The sequence below is a fragment of the Erythrolamprus reginae genome, chromosome 8, assembly GCF_031021105.1.
Source record: "Erythrolamprus reginae isolate rEryReg1 chromosome 8, rEryReg1.hap1, whole genome shotgun sequence".
NCBI lineage: Eukaryota > Metazoa > Chordata > Lepidosauria > Squamata > Dipsadidae > Erythrolamprus > Erythrolamprus reginae.
Window position 1 is genome coordinate 58,031,791 of NC_091957.1, and position 25,883 is coordinate 58,057,673.

The 25,883-nt window shown below is 48.1% G+C and overlaps 1 protein-coding gene across 1 annotated transcript in view; it reads left to right on the plus strand.

The window, feature by feature from the left end:
• Positions 1–459: 459 nt before the first annotated feature.
• The window catches only part of KLHL13 (kelch like family member 13), a 43,276-nt gene continuing 17,852 nt past the window's right edge, over positions 460–25,883 (plus strand). Inside the window, 2 exon segments of the mRNA XM_070760035.1 lie at positions 460–565; positions 9,121–9,179. Coding sequence (XP_070616136.1) covers positions 9,160–9,179 — 20 coding nt within the window. The 5' untranslated portion in view covers positions 460–565; positions 9,121–9,159.

Consider the following 25,883-nt stretch of genomic DNA (forward strand, 5'->3'; position numbering starts at 1 on the left):
CAGGACAAAACCTTCAAATGCTGTTGATCATTCTTCCTTTTTTGTGGCTATTCAAATAATGGGACTTAATCGACTGAAAAAGAGTCCAAGCACCTATTAAAAAACTTATTTTGGTCGATAAGCCCCTCCCACCAAGTCAAATCACGCCCACATAGTCACATGACCAATAAGCCACGCCCACAAAATAAGCCGCGCCCACAATGTGGCAGTAAAATTTTTGGCAGCCTATCATTGCCTTTAACGTCTAAGTTCTGAGTCCTGTGATTAAACCGCCTTTGAATTCTCCCCCCATTACATTTCATTGGATTTCCCATCAATTCTCCTCCTCGGGTGGCCTCTTAGTGCGCAGGCGCGGCACTGCATCGGAGGGCGCCATCTTGGTGACGCAAGGGGGCGGGGGCCCGGCGGAGGGGGCGGGGCTCCCGATTCCGGGCCTGGAGAGGACTTTTGAAAAGCCGCCGCCGAGCGGAGGAGCGGCTGGCGGGCGGGCGTCCTTCTGCCTTCGCGTGGCTCGACTCCCCGGCGGGCCTCGCAGACACAACGCCGGGCGACGCGGCGGGCCCAGGTGAGGGGCGGCCTAAGGAGCACCGCGGGGGTGCGGTGGGGGGGTCACCCGTCCTGAGGGGAAATGGGGGCGGGGGGGCGGCGGCTTTGTGATCCCTCAGCGACCGCGAGGGGAGGCGCGCGCGCCTCGCTGATTGGCTGCCCGGAGCGCTGCGGCGACGCCATTGGCTGGCGCGCGAGCGTCGGGCGGGGTCAAAGGGTGATGGGTGCTCGCGCGCCTCAGCTTCGGCGCCTTCGGGACTACAAAGCCCATCGCTCGCAGCCCAGGTAGGCTGGGCAGTTTAGGACGTGGTGTCCCAACTGGTTTAAATGCCCAGGTAGGGATTTCCCCCAGAGACTTTGGGCTTCCTTGGGGAAGGGGGGGGGGGGCTGGCCGTCTTGGGGCCGTTATAACAGGCCTTATTTGTGGTGGTGGTGGTCTTCGTGAGGCCTGGGGGGGCACTGCCAGGGGGAGGGGCGACTCTGGTTCCAAGGGACTCCGTGGCCCGTGTTGCTGGGCCGGATTCTGAGAGGGGCTGAGTGACAGGAACAAGAAAGTTCGGTCCCCCTCAAAGCCCCCCCCCCCCAAATAGGCTTCAGTCTGAAGTGAACTGAGGAGGAGGAAGAGAAACCTCGCAGCTGAGTACGGGAGTCCTCAAGTTATGACCCCAGTGGAGTCCAACATTGATCTTGGGAAGTGAGGGGGGGGAATAATAATTATTATTATTATTTATAATGTCCTTTGTTAAAACAGCAAACCATATACAACTAACAAAGACAAATAGTAGACAAAAAAAAAGAATAGAATTTTATTGGCCAAGTGTGATTGGACACACAAGAAATTTGTCTTGGTGCATATGCTCTCAGCGTATAGAAAAGAAAAAGATGTATTTGTCAAGAATCATACACACATCATAGACAATACACACACTTAATTAGAATACAGTACATCTAATAAAACCACGAACCTTGCTAAAACCATTCCCAGCCTCCCCAGGGCTGATTGGGTTGAGTTAACAACTGGTTAGCAGTTGTTAAGCCAATCTGGCTTCCCTTTTCACCTTGCTTGTCGGAAGAAGGTCGCAAAAAGGGGCTGGCGTGACACTAAATGTGAGTCGGTGGTCCAGCATTGCGTGAACGTGGGGATGCAAAGTGTGAAAAAAGGTCACGACTCACTTTTTTTAGTGTGTCTGTAACTGGAGGGTCAGTAAATTAACTGTTGTATGTTGAGGACCACCTGTATTATTTAATTAATTTAATTTGACTTCTATTATGGGGCAGAGCATGCTGGGCTCTTCACCTTCCAGCTGACCCCAAATAGTTAAAATGCAATTGAGAAATCCAGCGCGGGGAAGGTGGTTAGTCTCAAGCCTCTAATCACATTTAAAAATCTTCCGTTGACGGTGCAGCGAAGACAATGAATGTAAATAAACAGATAAGCAAACCTCTCAATTGCGCTGTGTGACTAAAGCCAGTTGCAAAGTTTAATTTATTTGATCCCTTGGAGAAAGGAAAAAAGGGCTTTACTATTGTTAACAAATGTTACTCTTACCATGATTAATTGTCTTACTTTATAATCCGTGCTCTGCATTCCGGATTTGGAGTGAGGGGATTATGACTCTGAGAATGATTTTCAAAAAGCCGGGCTGTGGCTGAACTGCATATTTGATAAAGACATTTTGTGGGTTATCCAAAGGTTTTGTTTGTAAACCTTGTTTGGTTTAACTGTCAGGCAGTTCATTCTGGTTTGTTCAATAAATTAAGGTGAAAACTCACTTTAACATGTTAATAGAAAATAGCGTATTCTATTAAACCAAAGTGTGTGTGCGTGTATACCAGAACCTACCAGAATTGTACATAGCCATTGAGCAACCCTTGGAAAAGTATTAAATGGAGCTTGTGGCCCTTTTGCCAAGTTCTGAAAAGTTGTTCAGCAACTTTCCCTTCTCTCTGCCCCCCTTCGAGGGTGGAGATTGAACTTTCCCATTCAGTCTGCTCTGGGGAATGCAACTCCTTCCTGGCATTCATTGCTAGTCAGTTTACCTATGGGAGGGTGGGGGAGAGAGAGCTGTGCTTTGAACTTTCTTTCGTGAGAGAAAATCTTGCAAAGTGGGCTCTGGGGGCTTATTTCCCTGGTAGACGGCTCTGCTAGCCAGGAACTTTACTTCCTTTTAGAGTCCCCACCACCATCACACACACACCTGCCTTATCATAGATGGGCACAACATGCGCTCACAAACAAAATGAATAAGGCAAGTAAATACATAATTTTACATGCTGCCCCACAGAACATTGTCGCATTCTGTAGGAAGGTTGCCAGGCAATAGAAATGCACGGGTGACCTGGAAAATCTAGTAGCAAGGGTGTAATATAAACGCTGCGTCTATGGCTGTAATATTGGCGAATCGGAAATATGTGCCCTACTCCTGAATGGCCCCCACCTTGTCAAAGTGGAAACTTTTCTCTGACCCACATAAACCAGTTATGGAAGGTCCTAGCAAACACCCCCAAAGCATAGGGATTGTGTGAAAAGCGCTTCCCAGTGGCCACCTTAGAGGTAGTGGACGCCAGCACAGCAAATGGGCTTTTAAGAGGAAAGAGTTGGCTTTTAGTTAATGACAGATGATGACTCTATGGTCTTATGATTGCGCAGTATATTTGGTAGATTCCATAGTGCAGTAATTTCTTAGAACCGCCCTTCCTTTTTCTCCCCCTTCTGAAGCAGAGGAGTCCTGCAATCAAAAGACTTTTTTTCTCTTTTGCAAGAGGTAAATTGGCTTCTTCTGGTGGTATCGCACTGCCAGTTTCTGTGAGTGGGTGCAGATGTTTGGGGCCCAGGAGGAAGACTCGAACACAGGTCTTTTTTGGCATTCCCAGTAACACAGAGCAGTTCTGCTAGAGTTGATGCCTTCTGGCTTGTAGATCTTCCACTACTTCCAAGCTATCAGAGCTTAAATGTTCTGGCTGGAGTGCTTGATTTTCTCCTCCTAAATCATCACTAATTTCTCTCTTGCTTCTTCTCTTTCATTTATTAGTGGAGATCCCTCCTCCCTCTATTTCCCCTCCCCCAAAGATCCATACCGATATTTGCTTTGAAGACACGATGAGCAGTTTGATGAGCTGTGAGGGTGATTTTATCGGCACAGCAAGTTCTGGGCACAAAGACCGAATATCGTTTGAAAGGAATTGGAGGAAATGTCCTCCAAAGTGCTAGTGTGAAGTGATCCTAGAATGTAATAGTGGGAAGGGAAGAGCTACTCCAGCCGCTGCCCAGTGGAGCTGATAAGGTGACATGGGTTTTCTGGTATGGGTGGTCAGTGCTGCACTGTAAGATCCTTGCACGGATAATTGTTCCTTGTACGAGCAGGAAGATATTTGGAGGTACCACACAGGGAGCAAAGGCCGGCAGGGGAGCGCTCTGAGACTCCGAAGGGGGGTGGCGGAGAATTCCTTGCCAGGCTTCGTCCTCCCTTGCTGGCATCCTTCACTGCTTGCTACATGCGGCTCTCTTGAGGGGGTTAATCTGCCCCATTTGGGAAGGCTGATGTAGGGCTGAGGTGCCCCACTTGGGGGGAGAGTGTTAATGTGCTCCACTTCAGTTAATGAAGGGCTGATATGCCCCACTTGGGGGGTTAATGTGCCCTACCTGGGGGGCTGATTCAGGGCTGATGTGCCCCACCTGGGTTAATATGCCGCACTTGAGAGGCTGATGTGCCCCATTTGTGGGTCTAATATGTCCCACTTGGGGGGCTGATGTAGAGCTGATGTGCCCCACTGGGGGGGTCTAATATGCCCCATTTGAGAGGGCTGATGTAGGGCTGAGGTGCCCCCACTTGGGGGGAGGGTGTTAATGTGCCCCACTTCAGTTGATGTAGGGCTGATATGCCACACTTGGATGGTTAATGTGCCCTACCTGGGGGGCTGATTCAGGGCTGATGTGCCCCACCTGGGTTAATATGCCCCACTTGAGAGGCTGATGTGCCCCATTTGTGGGTCTAATATGTCCCACTTGGGGGGCTGATGTAGAGCTGATGTGCCCCACTGGGGGGGGTCTAATATGCCCCATTTGAGAGGGCTGATGAAGGGCTGAGGTGCCCCACTTGGGGGGAGGGTGTTAATGTGCCCCACTTCAGTTGATGTAGGGCTGATATGCCACACTTGGATGGTTAATGTGCCCTACCTGGGGGGCTGATTCAGGGCTGATGTGCCCCACTTGGGGGGGGTGGTTAATGTGCCCCACTTGGGTTAATATGCCCACCTGAGAGGCTGATATGCCCCATTTGTGGGTCTAATATGTCCCACTTGGGGGGCTGATGTAGAGCTGATGTGCCCCACTGGGGTGGGGGTTAATATGCCCCACTTGGGAGGGGGGGCTTATCTCAACCTGCAGAGGGAACCAACTCCCCCATCTTTAAAATAAAACTAAGAGGTGCAGGAGGCCATCTATATTTATTGTTATATTGTTCCTTTTAAAATGAGGGATGGTAAATCAGTTGGCTGCGTCCTCTTACAAGCCTTTACTAAGCACGCTTGGGGGAATGAGCTACAGCCTGAAATAAGAGGCTAGTGGTTTCCTGTGGATTTCAGTGGGGAGACACACCTCTTGTGCTGATATGGCAGGGGGCCATTGTTTTTGGTGCGCTTATTGCCATTGTGTAGGGCAGGATTGGGGCTGAGAAGGCGAGGTGCCCAAAAGGTGAAATATGGGGCTTAAGCCCCTTTTCGTGATTCCGCCTCGTCTTTTCTTCCCAAGCCCCTGCAAGATGAAATCCTTTCCCTTATGAAAGCTGCTTGACTGGGAAAACATCACCAGTGTATATGCATAATGCACATTTCTGTGCTATATTTTGGGATTGCATGTCCGAATGTCTAGCCAGCTCGTTCAGTGCTTATTTTAGAAGTACATGGCAGCCTTGCTTAGTTGGCTCCTTTCTGGTAGAATCTATTCCTCAGGGGGTGTTTCCTGCAAAATCTGTTACCTTCCGCGAGACGGCTCCGTTTTTAGCTGCGATAGATTCCTCTGGATATGCAGTACTTCCAGCACTAGCGGGGTGTCTTTAATTGGCAGGCAGGCCGGCTTCTGTTGCTGCGAGGCAGCTTGGGAGCTGGGCTGTAACACAGCTCATAAAGAGTTGGGGGAAGAGGTAGAATAATGTTGGTAGCTGGAAATGTTTGTTTCGGGCCAAGGGGAGGCTCTCCTCTCTAGGGAAATATCTAGTCAGTATTGGAGGGGGGGGGGGTATTAGTGAGCAAAGAAAATCTGGCTGTTGGTTGGCATTCAGCTGTGCACCTGGCAAGGGTAAAACGTCGCCGTTAATCCAAAGCCTGTAATAATAATCTTGGCCTGAAGCTAGCTAGACTTGGGTAGAATCCTTGATTCTTGACACATGTTGTGCTCATCTTTCTCTCTTCTCCTGTGGATCTTTTCAGAGTGAAAAATATGATCTTTTGTGCCTGCACTCCGTCTAATTCCTGATTCTGCAGATGGTGTTCTTGGGCGCCTTATTAAAATGCTTGCAAGTTCATATATAAATTGCACCAGCATGTTCTGATTAGGAGGAACAATTACAGACAAACTATAAAGGGCCCATTACTGTCCTGATTGCAAGAAGAGCAGCCAACATGCCTTTGTTGCGATAAATTAATGAAACACCCTCATGTTTACATTTTTAAAATACTGCTGGGGGGTCTTTAGGCCATGATCTGTTAGCCTACTGATTCTTTAGAAAGCCATTGAGTGTTCTTTAATTATCAGCAAATACGCATCACCCCTCTTCCGTTTTCTCACCCAATATGTGGAGGGCAGAGTATTTGAGAGGAAGGCCATGTGTTCAGTAAGACAGTGGGTATATTCACTGTATCTGAAATGCGCTTCTCTTTGTGGTTTTCTGGGCCTCCTTGGCTAATGTGTAAGAACCATCTCTATAGATTAGAATAGAATGAATTAGAATTAAAGAATAGAATGGAATTCTTTATTGGCCAAGTGTGATTGGACACCCAAGGAATTTGTCTTGGTTCATATGCCCTCAGTATACATAAAAGAAAAGATAAGTTTGTCAAGAATCATAAGGTACAACACTTAATGATAGTCATAAGATACAAATAAGCAATCAAATCATATTACGAACCAGTCAAGATAAGTTGTAAGGAGACAAGTTACAGTCATACAGTCATTTGTGGAAGAAGATGGGTGATAGGAATGTTGAGAAAAAACCAGTAGCTATAGTAGTGCAGACTTAGTAAATAGTTTGACTGTGGTGAGGGAATTATTTGTTTAGTAGAGTGATGGCGTCTGGGGAAAAACTGTTCTTGTGTCTAGTTGTCTTGGTATGCAGTGCTCTATACCGTCATTTTGATGGTAGGAGTTGAAACAATTTATGTCCAGGATGTGAGGGGTCAGTGATATTTTCATGGCCTCTTTTTTACTCAATGGAAGGCAGGTTGGCAGTAATTGTTTTTTTTCTGCAGTTCTGATTATCCTCTGCAGTCTATGACTTGTTGGGTTACAGAACCCAACCAGGCAATTATTTATTTATTTATCAGATTTGTATGCCGCCCCTTTCCGTAGACTCGGGGCGGCTATGGAGGTGCAGAATAATTCTCCCGCCTGGGTTCTTTCTGAGAAAGAAACATATCATCATCTGGTTTAAGGTATTGACCAGATCCAGTTTTCATGAAAGATAGTTTACCGAAGAAGTGAAATTCCCAGGGAGGGTCTGGAGTTTGACAGCTGAGAAGGGTGAGGTGGTGATCTCCAGAAAATCCCAAGGTTGGTCTGGGTGGCAGAAAAGACCTCTTGAAAAAAAGGGGCTGCAAGGGAGAAAAAACCCTCGGCTCCCTGGTCAAGGAGGGACATCTTGTAAGTGCCACCAGCGAACTATCCCTTTGCTGTTGGGAAACAATGGAAGCCCAGAGCTAGATCCACTTCTGGCAAGCAAGGGCGGCCAACTTTCACAAAAATGGCTCATCCAAGGCTGCCCTGGGGTCTCCCCCCCCCTCCCATCATTTGTTTCCAGTATCCCGGTGTGTATAAATTAACTGCATTAAAAGGCGCACCGTCGCTTAGGCAAATGGGGGGCGTTTGGGCAGACCCAATGAGCTTGTAGAGGGTGACAGGCTGTTCTCCAGAGTGCCTGCAGCTAACTTGTTTCGGGAACAAGTGCTTGTGAAATAATTGACATGGCTGGCTAGGGATTAAGTTATCAAGCTCAAACTAACCAGACCTGTTTCCTTTTGCCTTCACACTTGACTGTTCACAACTTGCTCTGCATGGAAGAGTTTGTTTCAGTTTTAAGATGACGCTGCCGTTGGTGCCCTGACGAGTGGGGCTGTTTGGGGAGTTTTATCAAAGTCCTTCACACAGAGAAGCTCACCAGAGTGGCTCTCTGTGCATCCGAAATTGGTTGCACATTTGTGAAAGGTGCCATTCATCCTGCAATTAAGGGCTCAACTGGTCCCTTTAAAAAGAGATTCAGATTCTTCCTCTGGTAGCTCATTTGGCTGGAAAATTTCCAGCAGGAAACCTTTCAATTATCCAGAAAGATTGGCTTAGAAGAAGCTGTGCCCGCAACTCAGCCGGCATGTTCAGTACCTGTGATAATTATGTGGTCCCAGACAGTCAAGAGGGTTTTAGACGGGAAAGGCTGAGTCTGAACTCTTTCTGTCTCTACTAATGGAGGTGCCGTCTTTTGATTTCCTCTCTGCGTTTTGGGTGCTTTCAAGCCAATCTGGATTCCTGACGACTACGCTGGCAAATCCATGGAGATTCATGGGCAACTCTTTGGGAAAAGCCCTTGCCATTTTCTGGGGCTTAAGAGAACGTGGCTGGCCCAAAGTCACCCTTCCATACTTAAGGCAGAATTAGAACTGGTGTACTATAGGGTTCCTGCTTGGGCAGGGGGTTGAACTCGATGGCCTTCATGGCCCCTTTCCACTCTAACAATCAATCAATCAATCAATCAATAAATAAATAAATTAAAAAAACTCATGGTCTCCCAACTTCTAGTCATATGCCTTAAACCACAGTGCTACACTGTCTGTCATTTATTTCATCTCTTAATTGACAGTGTGGCAGAAGCGGCTTTGAAACGATCTTTGTGATAAAGCAGCTTCTTTAGTTCAGACTCCAGTGACGCTTGCATAGACCCTTGTGGGTATAGTTTTACTTGGACTTGGGTGAAAATGTAGAAGGGGATTCCATGCCAATCTTTGGTCAAGGGGGGAAAGCTCCATGGGACAGAAAGGGGTTGAGAAGGTGAAATGCTTCCTGCCCCAATCCTGGGGCAGAGCAATCCCATTCCAAAGAGCTTGAATTACCTACAACTTCCCACTTGGGTTGGTTGGTGGCCCTTGCGCTCCTGCTGGCCCCAGTGTCGTGTGATACCCCAGCCTCCCCCTAGAGATGCCTCCCCAATGGATTAAACATGGATTCCTGTGCTGCTGGAGACGCCTAGGAGTTGATGTTGGGCCCTGGAGGTTGACAGGTTCAGGAAAGCCAAGGCGGTTTTCAAAAAAAAAAAAGCGCCATTAATGAGAGTTTCTATTTATTGGTGTTTTTTTCCCCTCTTCACCTTGCAGGTACGCAGAGAGCCGGGAAGGCGTGATATTGTGTCAAAGATGATGTGGAGAGACAGTCTGTGAGTAGCCATTTGAGAATTACATAAAACGGTGACTGTGTGAAACTGAAGGGCTTGGGTTTATCCTTCTGCTGCTGCTGAGGAATTGCATGCATGGGTTTTATTTATTTACAAAATTTATGTGCTGCCTGCTCTCAGCAGCTTTAAGCTAATGGCAGAGCGAGCCTGGATTTGATTATATAAAACAGTAAGCTTTGCTTCTGCCTGTCTCGCTCCAGCGTAGCTCATTTTAAGGTGACGATGGGACCTTTTGATGTTAGAGTCGTTTTATATAATGCCAGGCAGCAAACTTGCTCAACCCAGTTCAAAATGCCCAGAACTATAACAATGCATTTCATTCCATATCAGCACATTAAGAAATTGTCGGTGACAAAATATTTGGGTGAACTCGAGCAGAAGGTCGGCAGAAGAATGTAAAGTTTAGCCTAGAAGGTATTCAATTAAGTATTCCTCCGGGGTAATTTCCTCAGCTCAAATGCAGGCTCAGCACAGCGGGAGTGACCCTGTGGCTTTCCTTGTGCATCTGTGCTGCTTTTAATGACGCATAATGTGGTTTTGTATTTTTATTGGTTATTTTTACCATCCTCAATATCTTCCTTTGGTAACAGCTGTTCGGGGTGACTTTCAGTAACAAAGCAACTGTTAAAATTTAGTAACGTGCATTGAGAACTGTAAAAAAAAATCTCTTAAGTGTTCTCTGAGCTTGGTTGTTTGCTCACAAGACATTTTATTACCCAACTAAGGAACATCACCAGTGTGAGGGTATGTGGGGTTTGCTCTCTGTTTGTATACAGTCACTTGCCCCGCCAGTGTGTTTTTCTCTTTGGTGGCTCCTTGGTTAGGATATTGTTTTGTGTTTGTTTGTTTGATTGTCTGTCTGGTGTTAATCCCTGCTTCTTATCTGGGTGTTGACTGCCGGAGGGGATGTCTTCTGGTCTTTAAACAGGGAAGCAAACCCGACATTCGCTAGCACTCGTGATCTCCCTATGCTTATGCAATAAAACATCTGCAAACAAAACACTCGGCTCAGACGGCAGCGAGAGTTGAACTCCGAGCTCCAGATCGTCCCTTTCCTTTAGACTCTTTGAGTGAAGCCAAGAGTCGTTCTGGAGATGAAAGACAAGCAGGAGCCGGATAAAGGAGTTGGAGAATGACTGCACTTAGAAGATCTGACTTTCATCCTTCCAGTCTATCGTGCACTTCACAGACTATAAGCACAGCCAGCCCGGAGGCAAATCCCCTTGAACTCAGTGGGACTTCCTCTGAAGAGAGACGGGCCTTCGTTGGCTCAGTAAATAGACGGCTCCCTGCAAGACACACTCCTGTGTGCGTTCTTCCTCTCTCAGGATTGCTTTTCCTGAATGTTTGGGGGATTGGTGATGTCATGCCAAAGTTTTGGCCGTGAACCCAGCGACGTTTTTGCCCAGTGAACTGTGGCTGAGACCCACAAGTGGAAGAGCCCCTCCCCTCAAGGGGGCAGATCTCTCTCCGGTTGAGGCAGTAGTGACACAGCCCTGGAAGAGTGGTGGCAGACTAAATGCAAATTGCTCTGCAGCAGCTGGGTTTGTCAAGAGCAATTTGGAGATTAGAAGTTCCAGGGGGAGGAGGAGAGAAGAGAGGAGGGGAGGGCAGCCTTGTTCGCCTTCCTTTGTTCTCCTCCAGAGCTTCTGGATAGTCCACTACTGCCGGAGGTCTCCCCTTACTTTACACACAGGGTGGAGTTGCCCTGGAAAGACTTTGCATGGTGTTGTGTTATAAAAACAAGCAGCAGCAACAAAAAAAACCCCAGGAGTGAATGAGCCGCAGAAGCCTTCTGTCCAATTTCTGGTTTCTCTCTTCGTACGGTCTTCAAACAATCGAATGTGTGCTTCCCCCAGTGTCACCTCCGCTGAACTCGTTCAATTTTTAATCCTATCCGTAAAGGGTGGGGCTGTGTTATTATTATCTCTTCTTCTTCCCTTTGCTGCGTCTGTTTGAATGTGGGGCGTTGGTTTTTCTAAAAAACGGAACCATTCGCACCCCAGTGGCTGTAGCTCGGTTCCATTTTGCACGAAATGCATCGTTTTGCCCTTGCTGGGCGGGAGGGCTTTGCAGAATGAGGTGCCATATATTTATCCTGGGTGCTTCTTAGGGTCGGAAGAATTGCGTGTGGTTTTATGATGGGATGGGGGGGGGGGATTCCTTCACCAGATTTGACTGCCCCCTCCTTAGCTGACCGGTTCAGATGTGAGTGCTACGTGCATCTCTTGGCTTACTTCTCGTTTTCTTCCCTGCCTGGAGGTCAGCCTTGGATGGAGGAGTCATGGGTTGCATGTGATCCTTCTAGGTCACAGATCTTCAAACTTGGCCACTTTAAGACTTGTGGACTTCAACTCCCAGAATTCTCCAGCCAGCATAAGTTGAAGTCCACGGGTCTTAAAGTTGCTGAGTTTGGGGACCTGGTTCTAGGCAAACCTGCTGCCTCCTGAAGGTTTCTGGGTAGCATAGATTATCACACAATGCTGAATTCAAGGGTTCCCCCACCTCATTAAGAATGGCCGTCCTGAGTCCTTCGGGGTTGGGCAGCATTGAAGTCAAATTAAATAAATAAATGTTTTAGTTCTACAGTATTAAAAAAGCAGGTCGTGGGGCAGAAAAGGAAGGTTTTGCCCTTGTTTAGAGGGACATTTTCCACCCACTGTCTCTTCCTTTTGAGGACTTTGATATTTGCTAATTAAAAACCAGCATTTCTCGTGCTTCTGCAGTCTGTCCACCAGCAAAGGCCTTTCCTGTAACGGACTCTTCTTCTTTTGGAAGGAGAAGGGAAGATGGAGAGGCAGGGACAGCCTCCCCCTCCCTCCTCTTTGAAATTCAGATCCACTCACTAATCAGATTAGCACCCAGCCATGAAAAGCAGCTTCAGTTCTGCACCGACTGACTGCCCTCCTCCAAACTGCCAGGGGATAAAACTGGGGTTCTTGGGTTTGGTGCAGGATGCGTAGCCAGAGGGCTGCGTCCCGGCAGGATAGAAGCCGTCCTAAAGAATAAATGTGGTGCTTGGGTGGGGAGGGGGGCTCTGTTCACAGGCTTTTCCAAAAACAAAAGCCGCCAACCATCCCAGGGGTCCCCGCAGGAGAAACGGGAGCCTAAGCCAGTGTTTCCCAACCTTGACAACTTGAAGATATTTGGACTTCAACTCCCAGAATTCTGGTTGGGGAATTCTGGAAGTTGAAGTCCAAATATCTTCAAGTTGCTAAGGTTGGGAAACACTGGCCTAAGCAACGCTCCTTAAGCTGCTTTGTCAGATGGATGTCCAGTGCTGGCGATAAAACTCTCTTCAGGGATGACGTTTTTCCTGCTAAGTGGCTCATCCCCCCCCGTCCCCCCAGGGATGTCTGTTCTTGGCTCCTGTAATGCAGAGGGAAGCCTTTGCCCTTTCCAGCATCCAGAGCCCATGCAGGCATCCCAGGAGGAGGAGCAGAGAAGGAGGAGAGAGAGTCATGGCTTCCCAGCATCCTACTGAATAGAGCATCTTCTGCCCTGCGCCGCCTGGTCCAGGAACAAAGGCCTCATTTTCCCTTCAGAGAGGAGAAGAGGGGGCTGGCTCCACGGCTGAATTGTTATCTCTTCTTCCAATCCGTTCCACGGTGGTGCTTTGGGGTACCAGGCTTTCTTCCTCTCCCCCCCCCCCTTTTTTTTCCTAAAAAGGACAAGTTTTAAAGTCTTCCTTTGATTAAGAAGGGAGACGTGACATTGCCAGCATGGACCATTCTCTTCTCAGAAGGGAGAGGCCCCCCGTGCTTCATGACAGGTATGGCTTTCCACCCTCCCCTCTAACACCCCGCCTCCCCCCAGGATTGTTTTTAAAGCTTTCCTGCCCTTCTGGCTGGGCCAATTGACCTTCCTTCCAGGACAAATAAGTTGAGTTATTTCCCTTTTAGCTAGAATAAATGCGGCGGAAGAAATTGGCCACTAGCCGTTTCAAGGTCTGATGTGACCTTAATGCAACCGGACTAGATAGAAATCAGTCCGTGGGTTTGGCGGATCTTAAATGTGATTCCAGAAAGGCTGGCACTAGCAGAGGGAGAGACCAAAAAGACAGCTCTGGCAGAAATATAGGATGGCGTTTTAAAGTATGCCGAGCCAGTCATGTGCAGGTTTTGATTCCTAATCTGCTGTGATTTTCTTGCCCAATCAATTAGAGTTGGTGTGATGTTTGTTAAAGCCTGGTCTTGAAAGGGGTGGGGGGGGTGAAATGTGGTGAGGGGACGAGGGGCTCCCGGGTGTGAGACCCAAGACACATGCTTGTGATTTACGTACGTCAGAGGAGGCCAAGGGCTGCCTTTCCATCCCTTTCGGCCTTTTCCGCCTGTGTTGCCATAGTACTTAATATCGGTAATTCTGGCAGCCTTGTTGGGAAAGGTTCCCCTCACTCTCTCCCTTGATTGCAGTTTGATTGTCTTTGTTGGAAATATAGCTCTTATTTGCCAATTATTTCAACTTAGAATGTCACTGGGATTGCAGCTGCCTCCCGATCATAAAATGGTGAACATCCTCTAAATGGCCTCATTTGTTCTCATCATAGCCTGCAGAGAGGCCCACGCGGCTTAACTCCCTGCTCTGTTCTTTGGCCCCTGCCTCAAAAGCCGGAGCCTTCACTCAAGCGGCCATAAAGTGGCTTCCGTGTAAAAAGGCAAGAATTTGAAAAGAAGGGTTTTTTAAACAAAGAATGAAGTCAGAATTGGGAGTCACGCAATTGAGCTGATCCGGCTGCATCTTTGAACACTGTTTTCTCCGCAAAGCTGAAATCTGTCCATTATTTGCACTGATTGGAGTATTGCGCCCATGGGATCCTCCTGCATTGGGGGCAGGGGGGGGGTGTCCCCCCATGAAAACCACAGAGATTGTCCATTCCGCACATCTCTCGCTATGGTGGTGTCTCATCAGCCACGAGGCAATGTGCAAATTAGTTTCTGGGGTGAAGTTTCAAAGCATCATCAGTCTAAACACATCTCTCGACACCCTTGTGTTTTACCAGGAAGCCTCCTCTCTTTAATCCAGTGCTTCTCAGCTCAGCAACTTTAAGATGAGTGGACTTCAACTCCCAGAATTCCCCAGCCAGCCATGTCTTGGATCTTCTTCCTTTTTTTTTTTTAGTTCAAAGTAGGACAGTTGTGGCTTCTTTGTGGTTATCTTTGCAGCTAATCAGGTTAAGGTGTTCTCAGTTAAGGTTTAATAAGAAATCGGGATTTATTTCTCCTATTTATTAGATTGTTTCTATGAAAGGATATGAACATCCTTCTTTCATTCTCTCCCTCTCATTGATGTATCTTGTCCTGGAAAGAAAAGAATGGGCTATATGTCCTAGCCAGATGAACTTGAATTTTGAGTCTTTAAAATTAACCGAGATGAATTACGGAGATTGGCCACTGGGCAAGGCAGGAGCTGTTTGGGTGCAGTGCTTCATTGCAGATTGTTATGCCAGGCTGCCAGTGGTAAAAAACTGTGGCAAGTTGAAGATGAGTCGTCTTCAACTCCCAGAAATCCCCAGTTACCCAGGCTGGCTGGAAATTGCCGGAGTTGAAGTCTATCTCTATAGCAGTGTTTCTCAACCTTGGCCGCTTTAAGATGTGTGGACTTCAACTCCCAGAATTCCACAGCCAGCCATGCTCATTAAGGAATTCTGGGAGTTGAAGTCCACATGACTTAAAGCAGCCAAGGTTGAGAAACACTGCTCTATAGTAAACTTGCCAAAGTTGAGAAACACAGCATCAGGCTGAGATAATTGAGTGTGAATAGACCAATAGGACATTAAACTTAACCATGGTCTTGTGTTTGAATTGAACCCTTAAGTCCAGAAGCTAATTTCAAATTCTGCCTGTCGAAAACAGCGTTTCCAGATGAGGTTCATAGTTCCTAATCTTCTGTTGGAAGCTTCCCTTTGTTTCTTTGGAAAACCAACAGCTTCTAAGACCCTGAAGATTACAAGGCAATAGATGAAAAGCAGGAACAGATCTGTGCAAAACACAACACAACACAAGCTGGTTGGAAAAGAGAGTTTATCCCCTGCACTAGTAGGAATGCAAATATTAAGGTTAGAGCTGTTATCCCCCAGAAAGATGGGGGAAACCCTCCCGGCTCTTTTGCCAGTGGATAGTTGACAAGAACTGAAACCCCTTTGCATTGGGTCTTTTCCTTTGTTCCAGTGAAGATTTGGAGACCCTCTTAGAGGAGCCCCCCGTGCTGTGGGGAGGACCTTCTTCTCGGTTGCCTGGTTGATTTCATAAAGTATTTATATCGCATCAGGGCAGGCGGCCCGGGCACAGTTCTTGGAAATGTTTGGGTGACAAATGTTTAAACAGCCAAAATTAAATCCAGGGTGCAATGAATAGATTGAATCCAAACTGGTTTGCTACAAGCTGAACCACAAGGTAACACACACACACACCACTTTTGGGAGAAGGTTGGACCTTCTTGTCTAGATTTTTAATTGGAAGGTCTCTGGCTGGGTTGATATTTTTTGCCAAAACAGAGTTTGTGTCGCCCTGGTTTGTTGAACCAGCCACAACTAGTTCACAATATGTGTCCATTCCCCCCTGGCTCTGTAAGGCGGGTGCATCTAAATGTAGCTGCCCTGGAGGCTTCCAGTTGTCGTCCCCCCCCCCCCTTCTCTTCTTTCTTATTTATTTATCAAGTTTGAGTGCCACCCATCTCGCTCTGGGGGAGACTGCTTCCTGGCTGTTGCTGCCATCTGCCCTGTGGTTGGGTTATTTTTAAGCTGTTGACATTTTTATTGACCATAGTTTAAGAAGCGGCATTGCACTGCTTTGGGAGGAACTGCTGCTCTCTCTTGGAAGAGGGCTCCCTGCAAGCTTGAAACTTTCTAGGAAGGCTTGGGATTCGAACTGGGGGATTTAAGCTCATTGGCGGCTGCCTTGTTTTAGCGTAAAGATTTTAAAGGCAAGACGTGAACTTCTGACGTACAGTTTACTGGTGCTATACTATTGACACTTAGTTATTACATTGACAAAAGATACCAACCATAGTACATTGAGTTGTTTCCATAATAATGAAAGGATACTTTGAGTTGAGTTACAAAGTTAGTTCTTCTGCTTATTTAATTGTTTATAAATGTTTAAAACCTTCCCTGTAAACAGCACAGATAATTATTTCATTTTGACTCTCCCCTTCTGGGTTTTTCACTGCTTTGCATTATCTGTTGGGGTAGTTTACTTCCCTCTCATTTGATTGCTGCATTAGCGTTTCATATATGGAAACACCAGCCTGTCGAAATAAAGTTTATGGTTAGCAGCTTTGAAGGTTCTCTGAAGCTGAGTAAAAGGCCGAAAGTACCTGCGGATCGCTTCCATGGGGGTCCCAGGAAAAGAAGTGCTGACCGCTTCCCACATCACAGGGAAGAAAAGGAGGGCGAAGCGTCCCCTGGTCAAAGGGCTTAATCCCGGGGACCGGCTGCCTGCGCAAAGGGAGCCCGAAACTTCCGTTTTTAAGTTCCTGCTGTCAATCTCTTCACATCATCGCCAGAAGGTGGCATGGCTGACTCCGAACAAGCATTGCCTCCCTTTCAAGGCTTTCAAAAACTTCATTGTGTAATAAGCCTTGCCCCCCACCTCACCCCCACCCCCGCGGGTGTTACAGGGCTCCGAGCAGAGAGCAGCCAGATTGATGAGTTTTAATTCAAGTTGCCGGGTTATTAATTAGTGCTTAGCGCCTGGGCTTCAACGGAAGGACAGCCAGAGGGAGTGGGAAGCAAGCGGTGGGATAGCCCCAGGTTCTGTTTTGGGCCCGGCACTCTTCAATATCTTCATAAACGATCTAGACAAGGGGATTGGGGGGAACTCGTCAGATTTGCAGACGACACTAAGCTGGCAGGAATAGCCGACACCCCAGAAGACAGGCTTAAGACCCAGAGAGGTCGGGACAGACTGGAACATTGAGCTCTAGCTAACGAAACGGAATTCAGCGTAGAGAAAAATAATGTTTTACTTAGGCAAGAAAAACCAACCGTGTAGGTACAGGCTAGGTGAAAGCTGGTTTAATGCCAGTAACTGTGAGACAGATCTTGGAGTCCTAGTGGACAATCGCTTAAATATGAGCCAAGGGTCAGTGGCAGCATCCAAAAAAGCCAGTGCAGTCCTAGGTTGCATTAATAGATCACATGAGGGTCTAATACCGCTTTACAAACCCTTACTAAGACTACCTTGGAATGCTGCATCTACATCTGGTCAACACAACATAAAAAAAGATGTTGAGACATTGGAAAAAGTGCAGAGGGGAGCAACAAGGAAATTAGGAGGCTAAAACATACGAAGAAAAGTTCCAGGGATTGGATATGTCTCATCTAACGGAAAGAAGGCCTAGAGGAGATGTGATAGCAGTGTTCCAATGTTTCAGGGACTCCTACAAAGATGGTTTTCCTAAGTACCAAAAGGCCAGACAGGAAACCATGGGTGGAAACTGGTCAAGGAGAGAAGAAATCTAGAACCAAGGAGAAATTTCCCAATGTACCGACGGAAGGGTTTGTCTCCAGGACTTGTAGGTGCTCCATCACTGGAGCCTGCCAAAAAGGGGCAGAGCAACCATTTACCAAAGCCTCCATTTGCCAAAGGAAAGAGGTGCCTTTCATTTAAAGTACATGGTTGCTCTGCACTGTCTTGGTCGATAATGGACTCGCAAGATTGTGGCCAACTCTTCGCAACCTCCTAGAGAGGTTCTGGTCCCCAAGGATGCACCCATCACCCCCCTGGCCTGAATCCCTTCCCCTTTGCTGCTGGCCATCCTCTTTCGCTCCTGCAGTCAGTTCTGGGCGTGTGGCAGAAGAGGATTTGGGTGCCATGTAGGAAATGCAACGCACCACCTGTTCCAATCACTTCCCAAAGCCAAGAGGAGCCAGCAGCTGTCTGGACTGAGGCATGTCCTGTTCTCCTTTCTGTGCAGAATGGGGAGGTTCAGGGGAGGCCAGCGAATGCTGGCTGGGGAATGCTGGGAGTTGAAGTCCAAATATCTTCAAGTTGCCAAGGTTGGGAAACACTGCTCTAGACTGTCCCCCAGAAGACAGAATCCAGCGGTGTTTCCTTCACCCGTACTCCCTTGAAGGGCTGTTTTTCTGGGATACAACACACCACCCCTGAACCGTAATGTTAGGTGACCCCTAATGGAGGTCGAAACGGTTGCTCGACCCTCAAAGGGGTCCCGACCCCCAGGTTGAGACCCACTGGTTTAAGGGCTCTTGCCGTTGTCTGGGTTTCCCTAGCCTTTTCTCGTGGTGAAGAGTTGTCTGGGAGCTTTAACTGGCCCTGAATTGGCTTCCACGGACCTTGACAGATTTCTGCCCCTTCCACCCTCGGTTCCCTCTCTCGGCAAACCTATGGCAGGTAGAACGAGCGTGTTCCCTTATATATATGGACTATATGGCTCGGACTGGGTCTACCTGCCTGCCATTGTCCTCCCACCCTCGGTAGCCAGAAGAGAGATTCTTGGAGGCTGGGCAGATAAGCTCCTGTGCTTCCCCAGTTAGGATGCTTTTATTTGTGTGATTAATCTCACACCCACCCACCCACCCTCTACCTCGAGGGACTTTAGGCCATGATTAGGTGAGCGGACAGGCCTTTTGGGGTTCAGGGCTGACCGTTCTCCTATTCTGTGGCCGTAGACCGCTCAGCACAGCTGGGGACTTGGAGATTTCGAAGCTGCTGTTTCTTCTCGCCTGAATTACAAATGAAGGAGGAACTGTAAAAATTCAACACAAAGCGTTTGTTTTGCCTTGAAAGAGAGGGTCATTCGGGGGCCCAAAGGCACAGGGAAAGTGGGAGGGGGTGTTTCCAAGTCCCTGGAAACCCTCGATGACCCCCTCCCTCCCTCCCTCTCCAGCAGGAGAAGCTTTGTTCTGCCACATGGCAGCCTTGCCTCAGTGCTCCTTTGCTCTGACCGAGGCCTCTGCCGGCTCAGCATTCAACGGCCGGAATAACGTTTCCACAAAGTCCTGCCTTCCTTAAAGTTGGCCCATCCGTGGGCTGCTTCAGGGGCGCTTTGGGAGAGGGTCACCCCCAGAGAGGCCACAGAACGGTGGGTCACCTGCAAACCGCCGGCTTCCTCGAGACTTGGGGCACTTTATGAGGCTGGGGAGGGCCGGGGGGGGGGGTCTGCTCTGCTCTGAGTGTCGGTTGCATCCCCGTTCAAGGACAGCTCTTAGCGGCACGTTGCTCTCCAATTCCCAGCTGCAAACCGGAGGCGAAGGACGGCGTGCGCTCGTGTTCACAGAAGGTGTTGTAAAATGCATGAGGCTTTTTCCCTCGCCACGACTTGGAAGCCGAGGGCAGGGGAAGCCGAGAGAGGGACCCTCGAATCCCAAGGCAGCCTGGAACAGACAGGCAGGAATCCGCCCTCCCGCCTTCCTCGGGTCGCCCTGACTGTGGATTAGCAAAGACCGGCCCTGTCTCTCTCTCTCCCCCCAGTTTCCAAAATCTGTTGTTGTCCTTCTTGTTTGCAAGTAGCCTTTCTTCACCACCACCACCACCTCCGCCCCCCATCATGGCCTTCTTGCCTTCTTTGATTTCCACGGGAGGAAAAAAGGCGGCTGGCGGTGCTGCTCCTGCCGCCACCACCACCGCCACCGCTTTTGGCCGCTGATCTCTCCCTCCTTCCCCGCTGGCCCAGGGCCATGCTGAGATTTCTCGCCCGCTTGTACTGTTGCAGCAGCTCCGGCGAAGAGTATCCCGAGGATGACAAATGTATTCTGAGTCGGTACGTGCCTTTGTTTCCTTTGTGGCATCCATCTCATCGCCCCCCCACCTCCTCCGCACACCCCTTTCCCTCTTGTCATTTCGGGGGCTGTTTTCCGCTTCTTTCCTGCTTCCATTGGCCAGAAACCAGGTTAATAGGTGGTGGAGTGTCGCTCGCTCGGTGCTGCAGTGTGGCTGGGGAAGGAGGAACAACCGTAGTGCCAGCTCGGCTCTCCGGGTGGGGGAGACCGAAGCTTTGGTCTTTTTATAGACCAAAGCTGCATTGTGGTGCCTGGCGGTGTGCAGCCTCTCCCCCCCTTCCTCCCTCGCCCTCTCGCGCTTTCTTCTTTTTTTTTTAATGTACACTGCAGTCAGCAGCTCTTCTTCTCCAAGGAGGCGGTGGCACCATTACTGGGCAGCCCCAGCCTCAGCAGCGCCCGACTGCCGGCTTTAGGGGACGGCGGGTGGGGTGGGGGGGGTGTCAGGAGGAGCAGCCCAGCGGCAGCCCCCTTGGCAGCTTGGAAGCGCCGGGTTCCCATCCTTGGCAAGCTGGCTTGGCTGGTTCCCAGCCGCTGCCATCACCGTCCTGCCCGGGAGAGTGCGTGCGTCTGGAATGGGAGCCCGAGCCGGCCGCCTGTTATGGAAACGCTGTTTGCTGTTATTGTAGTATCGCGGTGACCAACATGCCATTGAAATGGAAAACGAGCTCGCCTGCTAGCTGGAAGTTCCCCGTGGCCGTGCTTAAAACCTCCCGGTCATCGCCGCTTTCGCCAGCCTACATGTAAGTGAGAGGATGGGGTTGGGGCATCTTGAGGTGGGCATGCCTTTTGCAAGGTTACATCTCCCCCCCTCGTCCCTCCCCGGCAGGGCTTTAACACCCCTCTTTCTCTCCCCCCACCCTCCCAATGCCTTCATTTGTGGTTCTGCATTCTCTGATTGTGACATCGGTCTCAGAATTTCCATTGTTAACATCCCATTCTCTCTCTCCAATCCCGGAATGTCGGCTTTTCCTTCCTCTTGTCCGGTCTGTTTCTTCTCACCACCACGCCCGATGACAGGTGCTGCGTCCCTTTGTTGGGCAAAGCAGGGGAGAATGGAGCAGGTCCACCTCTTCTTTTTTCGGTACCCCGTCTCTAAGTTTTGAAGTGGGGTCCTTGCTCTCCAGGGCAGGTGGATCTGAGAGGAAGGAGGGGCTCCAGAGCTCTCTCTAGCTCCCTGTCCGCCCACCCCACCACTGCCCAGGTGCCTTTCTCGGGACTCGGTGTGATGCGTGGGTTTTCCATGGTGGAATCCTGGCGGTCCAAAGTCCAATTCTTTAATCCAAGTGACTGTCCCTCTGGTTAGATTCCCTTTCAAAGTCTCTCAGAGTCAGAATCCAAGCATTGGCTTTGCAAAAGAGCTGCAGCTCCAGATTTGAGATTTGTAAAAGACACATTCACATTTTTCATAGACGAGGGAGGTATTTGTGGCTGAGGTTGAGCAAAGTGCCTGGCCTGGTCAAGTGAAAAGAAAGAAAGTAAACTTGGTTCTGATGATTTTCCTCGGATCCTGTGATCTGAATACAGCTTTTAAAAGCTTTTTATGGCTTTTATGACTGAAAAGCATGAAACATATCTCCACAGAATCCTTGAATTTGGTTTCCTTCGGTCTCGAGTGAATGAAACGGGGGTTTCAAATCTTTTGGATTTTATGTTAGCTTGCTCATTAAAAAGTCATCCCCTCATCCAGGATTTTGGTAGAGACTTCTACCCGTCTCTTTGTTTTTATTTCACATTTTGTATTATGAGACATACAGTGTCTTTTTGCTGCAAGTGGCTTTTATTTTTTTAAAGCATCTCACAAACTTCCAGCTTTTTGACAGTTAAGAGCGTTTTTTCTTGATCTGAAACATGACATGAAATTTTACACTCGTGTGTTGAAAGAGAAAGGGTAGAAACATTTCTCCAGCTGAGGAACGGAACATTTCTCTTAATTCAATATATGTTAGAGTAGACCACGAACTAGAAGGCGTCTCAGAGGGAAGGATAGAAGTATGTGTCTTAAAATATATTTGTTCAATGAGCAAAGCCTTTTCATGTGCAGCTCAGGGTCTATATTTCATAATGATTTATGTAATTGCAGAGCTCAAACGTACTCATCAAGTTCATTTGTTTTCCTTAGCAAAATATATACTGAACTTGATGTTTAGACCAAAAGGGTTTTAAAATCCTAAGGAAGAGACTATATTGGTAATTATAGGTTTGGCACAATTTATCCTTAAAAAGGCTCAGAAATATTTTTGGTCTTTGTGAATATGAAGTGCTTTACGATCCATTGTCCCAAGCACTACAGACCCTGCTTTCTGTCGCTCTTTCTCTACCACCCCCCCACCCCACCTCGTCTCGCCCACTTTGCCTCAAAGCAGGTGAATCCCTCCTCCAGATATGCTTCTGTGAGCCTTTAAATCTAGAAAGAAGCCACCTGAACTCTCGTTTTAACATTATACGCTTTGAGTAAAACAAAAAGTTTCCCACACCTGTTTTGTTGATAGGTTGTTTAATGCCCACATGTAGATAGAAGGGCTGCAGCTGATGAACAGTCTGTGGGCATCGGGGTCCAGGCTTGATGGATCGCCATCAAAAATTCTCAGCATTGAGAACTGGACTTAATAAGCCCCATATTTCACTAACGTCCAGGATGAAATTATGCACTTTGCAGGAAATTAGGGAGGGGATTTGAGACCCCCCCCCCTTTGAGCTCAAGTAGAGAAGAGGCCGGATCCAGCTGTCATTGAAGAGACTGGCAGGCAATTTTAGGACGTGATGGTTAGATATAGATTGGGTGTTATTTCCTGCGGGAAAACTTTATTGATTGAAGGAAGGTCTTCTCCTTGCACCTAGCATCATGACAATGGAGCTCAGTCAGCAGAGGTGGTCCTTGACTTACGACCACGATTGGGTGATACGACCAAAATTTCAGTTGTGAGACATTCGTTAAGTGAGTTTTGCTCCATTTTATTATTTTTCTTGCCGCAGCGGTGAAGTTGCAGTCGTTAAATTAGTAAGGTGGTTGTTAAGTGAATCTGGCTTTCCCCTTGACTCTGCTTGTCAAAAGGTCACCAAAGGAGACCACGGGACCCTGGGACACGACGACCGTCATAAATACTAGGTGCCTGCCAAGCGTCATGTCACTAAACAAACAGTTGTAAGTTGAGGTCACTAAACAAACAGTTGTAAGTTGAGGTCACTAAACAAACAGTTGTAAGTTGAGGTCACTAAACAAACAGTTGTAAGTTGAGGATTGAACTGCAGTTAAGTGGATGACCCTAATGTCATTTGACCAGGACAAGTAGGGCCTTGTGGCTATCCCTCTGCCTCTCAAGGCTTCTTTGCTTCCACTGTGGAATTGGAGACTTGGCATTCATGGCTCTGGGGTGTGCAAAGGTCAGGGGTGAGTTGGTGGCCACCAAAATGTCCCCCGGTGAAATTCACTTCTAATCTAGGCCACAAGGAGTCTTGGGATCAAGTGCCCTTCCAGCCAGAGGTGAGTGGACGGACTATGTTGAGGGAATTGGCTTCTCAGATTTTATTCTGGAGCTGTGAAACGCACACGGAGGCCTTTCCCCTCTTTTGAAGAGAGCTTGACTCCTGTCTGTCTACCTGGAACTGGATATGTCTAGTCTGGTGAAAAGAAGGACCAGTGGGGACGTGATAGCAATGTTCCAATATCTCAGGAGTTGCTCCGAAGAAGAGGAAGTCAAGCTATTCCCCAAAGCACCTGAGGGCGGCATAAAAATTGAATGAATGAATGAATGGATAGATAGAAAGAAAGAAAGAAAGAAAGAAAGGATGGGTGGAAACAGATTCAACCTAGAGAAACCTCCCCACAGTGAGGACAATCAATCAGTGGAACAGCTTGCCTCCAGAAGTTGTAAATGCTCCATCACTTGAGGATTTTAGGAAGAGATTAGATAACCATCTGTCTGAAGTAGTGTAAGGTTTCCTCCCTAGCCAGGGGGTTGGACTAGAAGACCTCCAAGGCCCCTTCCAACTCTGTTATTCTCTTCTCTTCTGTCCTATTCTTCTATTGTTATTCTATTATTCTATTCTATTCATCGGTCTACAGAGATGACCATTCCCATTCTGGATATTTGTTGCCGAGGCAAGATTTTTTTTAAGATAACTCTTATTTTGGCCAAAGCCTTGCTTGTCCACATTACATGAGCCCAGACTTGATTCTCTTGCCTTGCCCCAAGTCAGGGAGTCGATTGGATGTGCTCTCAGTATAGGAGTAAAGCAGCAGGCTCAGTCCTGCTCTTTTGGGGTCCCACCAAGGAAAAGGCCCCTCTTGGACGAGGCCCAGCCTGTTCTAAGGGGGGTGGGGGGGTGTCATCATTGCTTACCCTCCTCCAAGTGCAGTGTCTGAAAGATAGCTCCAATCTCATTATCACAGTAATCGTTTCTTCTCTGCAAGCTAAGGTAAGCAGAAAAAATAATATTGGTCCATATAAATCTTGGAACGGAGCCTTGCATAACGTGCTCATTTTTTCTTAGACTTTTATTGCTCAGCAGAGTCCCCAAAGAGTGAGGTTGCTGGTCAGCGTGCTTAGGACCAGAGCAGAACCTCACCTCAAAAGATGCAGTCTTCTTTCACACTCCAGTTTTGCAGATGTGTTTTATTCTTCACAAGCTTTCTTTCTCTCCCCCCCCCCTCTTCGCAACTGGTTTTACTTTTTGGATACTAAATACCAGCTGAACCTCTTGGAGTTGGCGAACCTTTGGAGTTGGGTTCCAAAGAGCTCCTCCGTGGGACTGCACCGGGTTGTATCCTCCTCATCCTGCCCGTTCGATGGGTGTAGTTGCACTGTCACTTTTGTTCGCTTTTGTTGATGAAAAACAAAGAAGATTCTGCTCCCAGATGGAAATTCAGATGCTGAGGAGCATCAAAGTTTTGGGGCTATCAAAGGAAGCTTCGGTTCTTTGCAGGATGTTGTGAGGTTATCTGGAGACCATCTCTTCAGCTGTGCCAGAGAAGTTGCTTTTCATGTGTTATCTCAAAAGGGGGTTATGTTTTTTCCTTCACTGTTGGTTTGAAAGGGCAATGTTTTCATTCATCAGTGGCTTGCTGTGTCTACAGACTGAAACGCAGGCCAGAAAAACAGTCAATGGAAGAAGATTGCTCTTGATTCCTTCCTTGGGCAGTTGGTGGGAAACAGGGGGAAGCCTGGTGGCATTCCCAAGGAAGCAACCCACCCTCTGAGTGGGGCAGTCCTCCGTCAGCCAGTTAATTACATGTCTGGATTCTAATTCTTCTTTGTTTCCATCGGCATCTCTGTTTTGAAGATTGCTATTAGATTTGGAGGCTGCTCTTGATGTTTAGAAAGAGAAGATGGGTGAACAGTGCGGTCGGGTGGTAGGGAAAGCAAGTAGGATGCTTGGCTGCATAGCTAGAGGTATCACAAGCAGGAAGAGGGAGATTGTGATCCCGCTGTATAGAGCATTGGTGAAACCCCATTTGGAATAATACTGTGCCCAGTTCTGGAGACCTCACCTACAAAAAGCTATGGATAAAATTGAACGGGTCCAAAGACAGGCTACAAAAAGGGTGAAAAGTCTTCATATTATTTTACTGAAAGAGTAGTAGATGCTTGGAACAAACTGCCAGCAGACATGGTTGGTAAATCCACAGGAACTGAATTTAAACCTGCCTGGGATAAACATATATGCACCCTAAGATAAAATACAGGAAATAGTATAAGGGCAGACTAGATGGGCCAGGAGGTCTTTTTCTGCCCTCAATCCTCTATGTTTGTAAGACGGTCTGAGCTTCTCTGAATAGCCATGCAATTGGATACACAGCAGACCCCCCTCTTTTGGACCTGCTCCCCGATAACCCAGAGCTCCTTTGATGGGTTCCTAAGCACCCCGCGGGACGGGGCTTTCTGAAAGGCCCCTAGATCCCTTCCTCCGCCTTCGTAGGAGATGCGCCTCCCCCAGCGTCAGTGCCA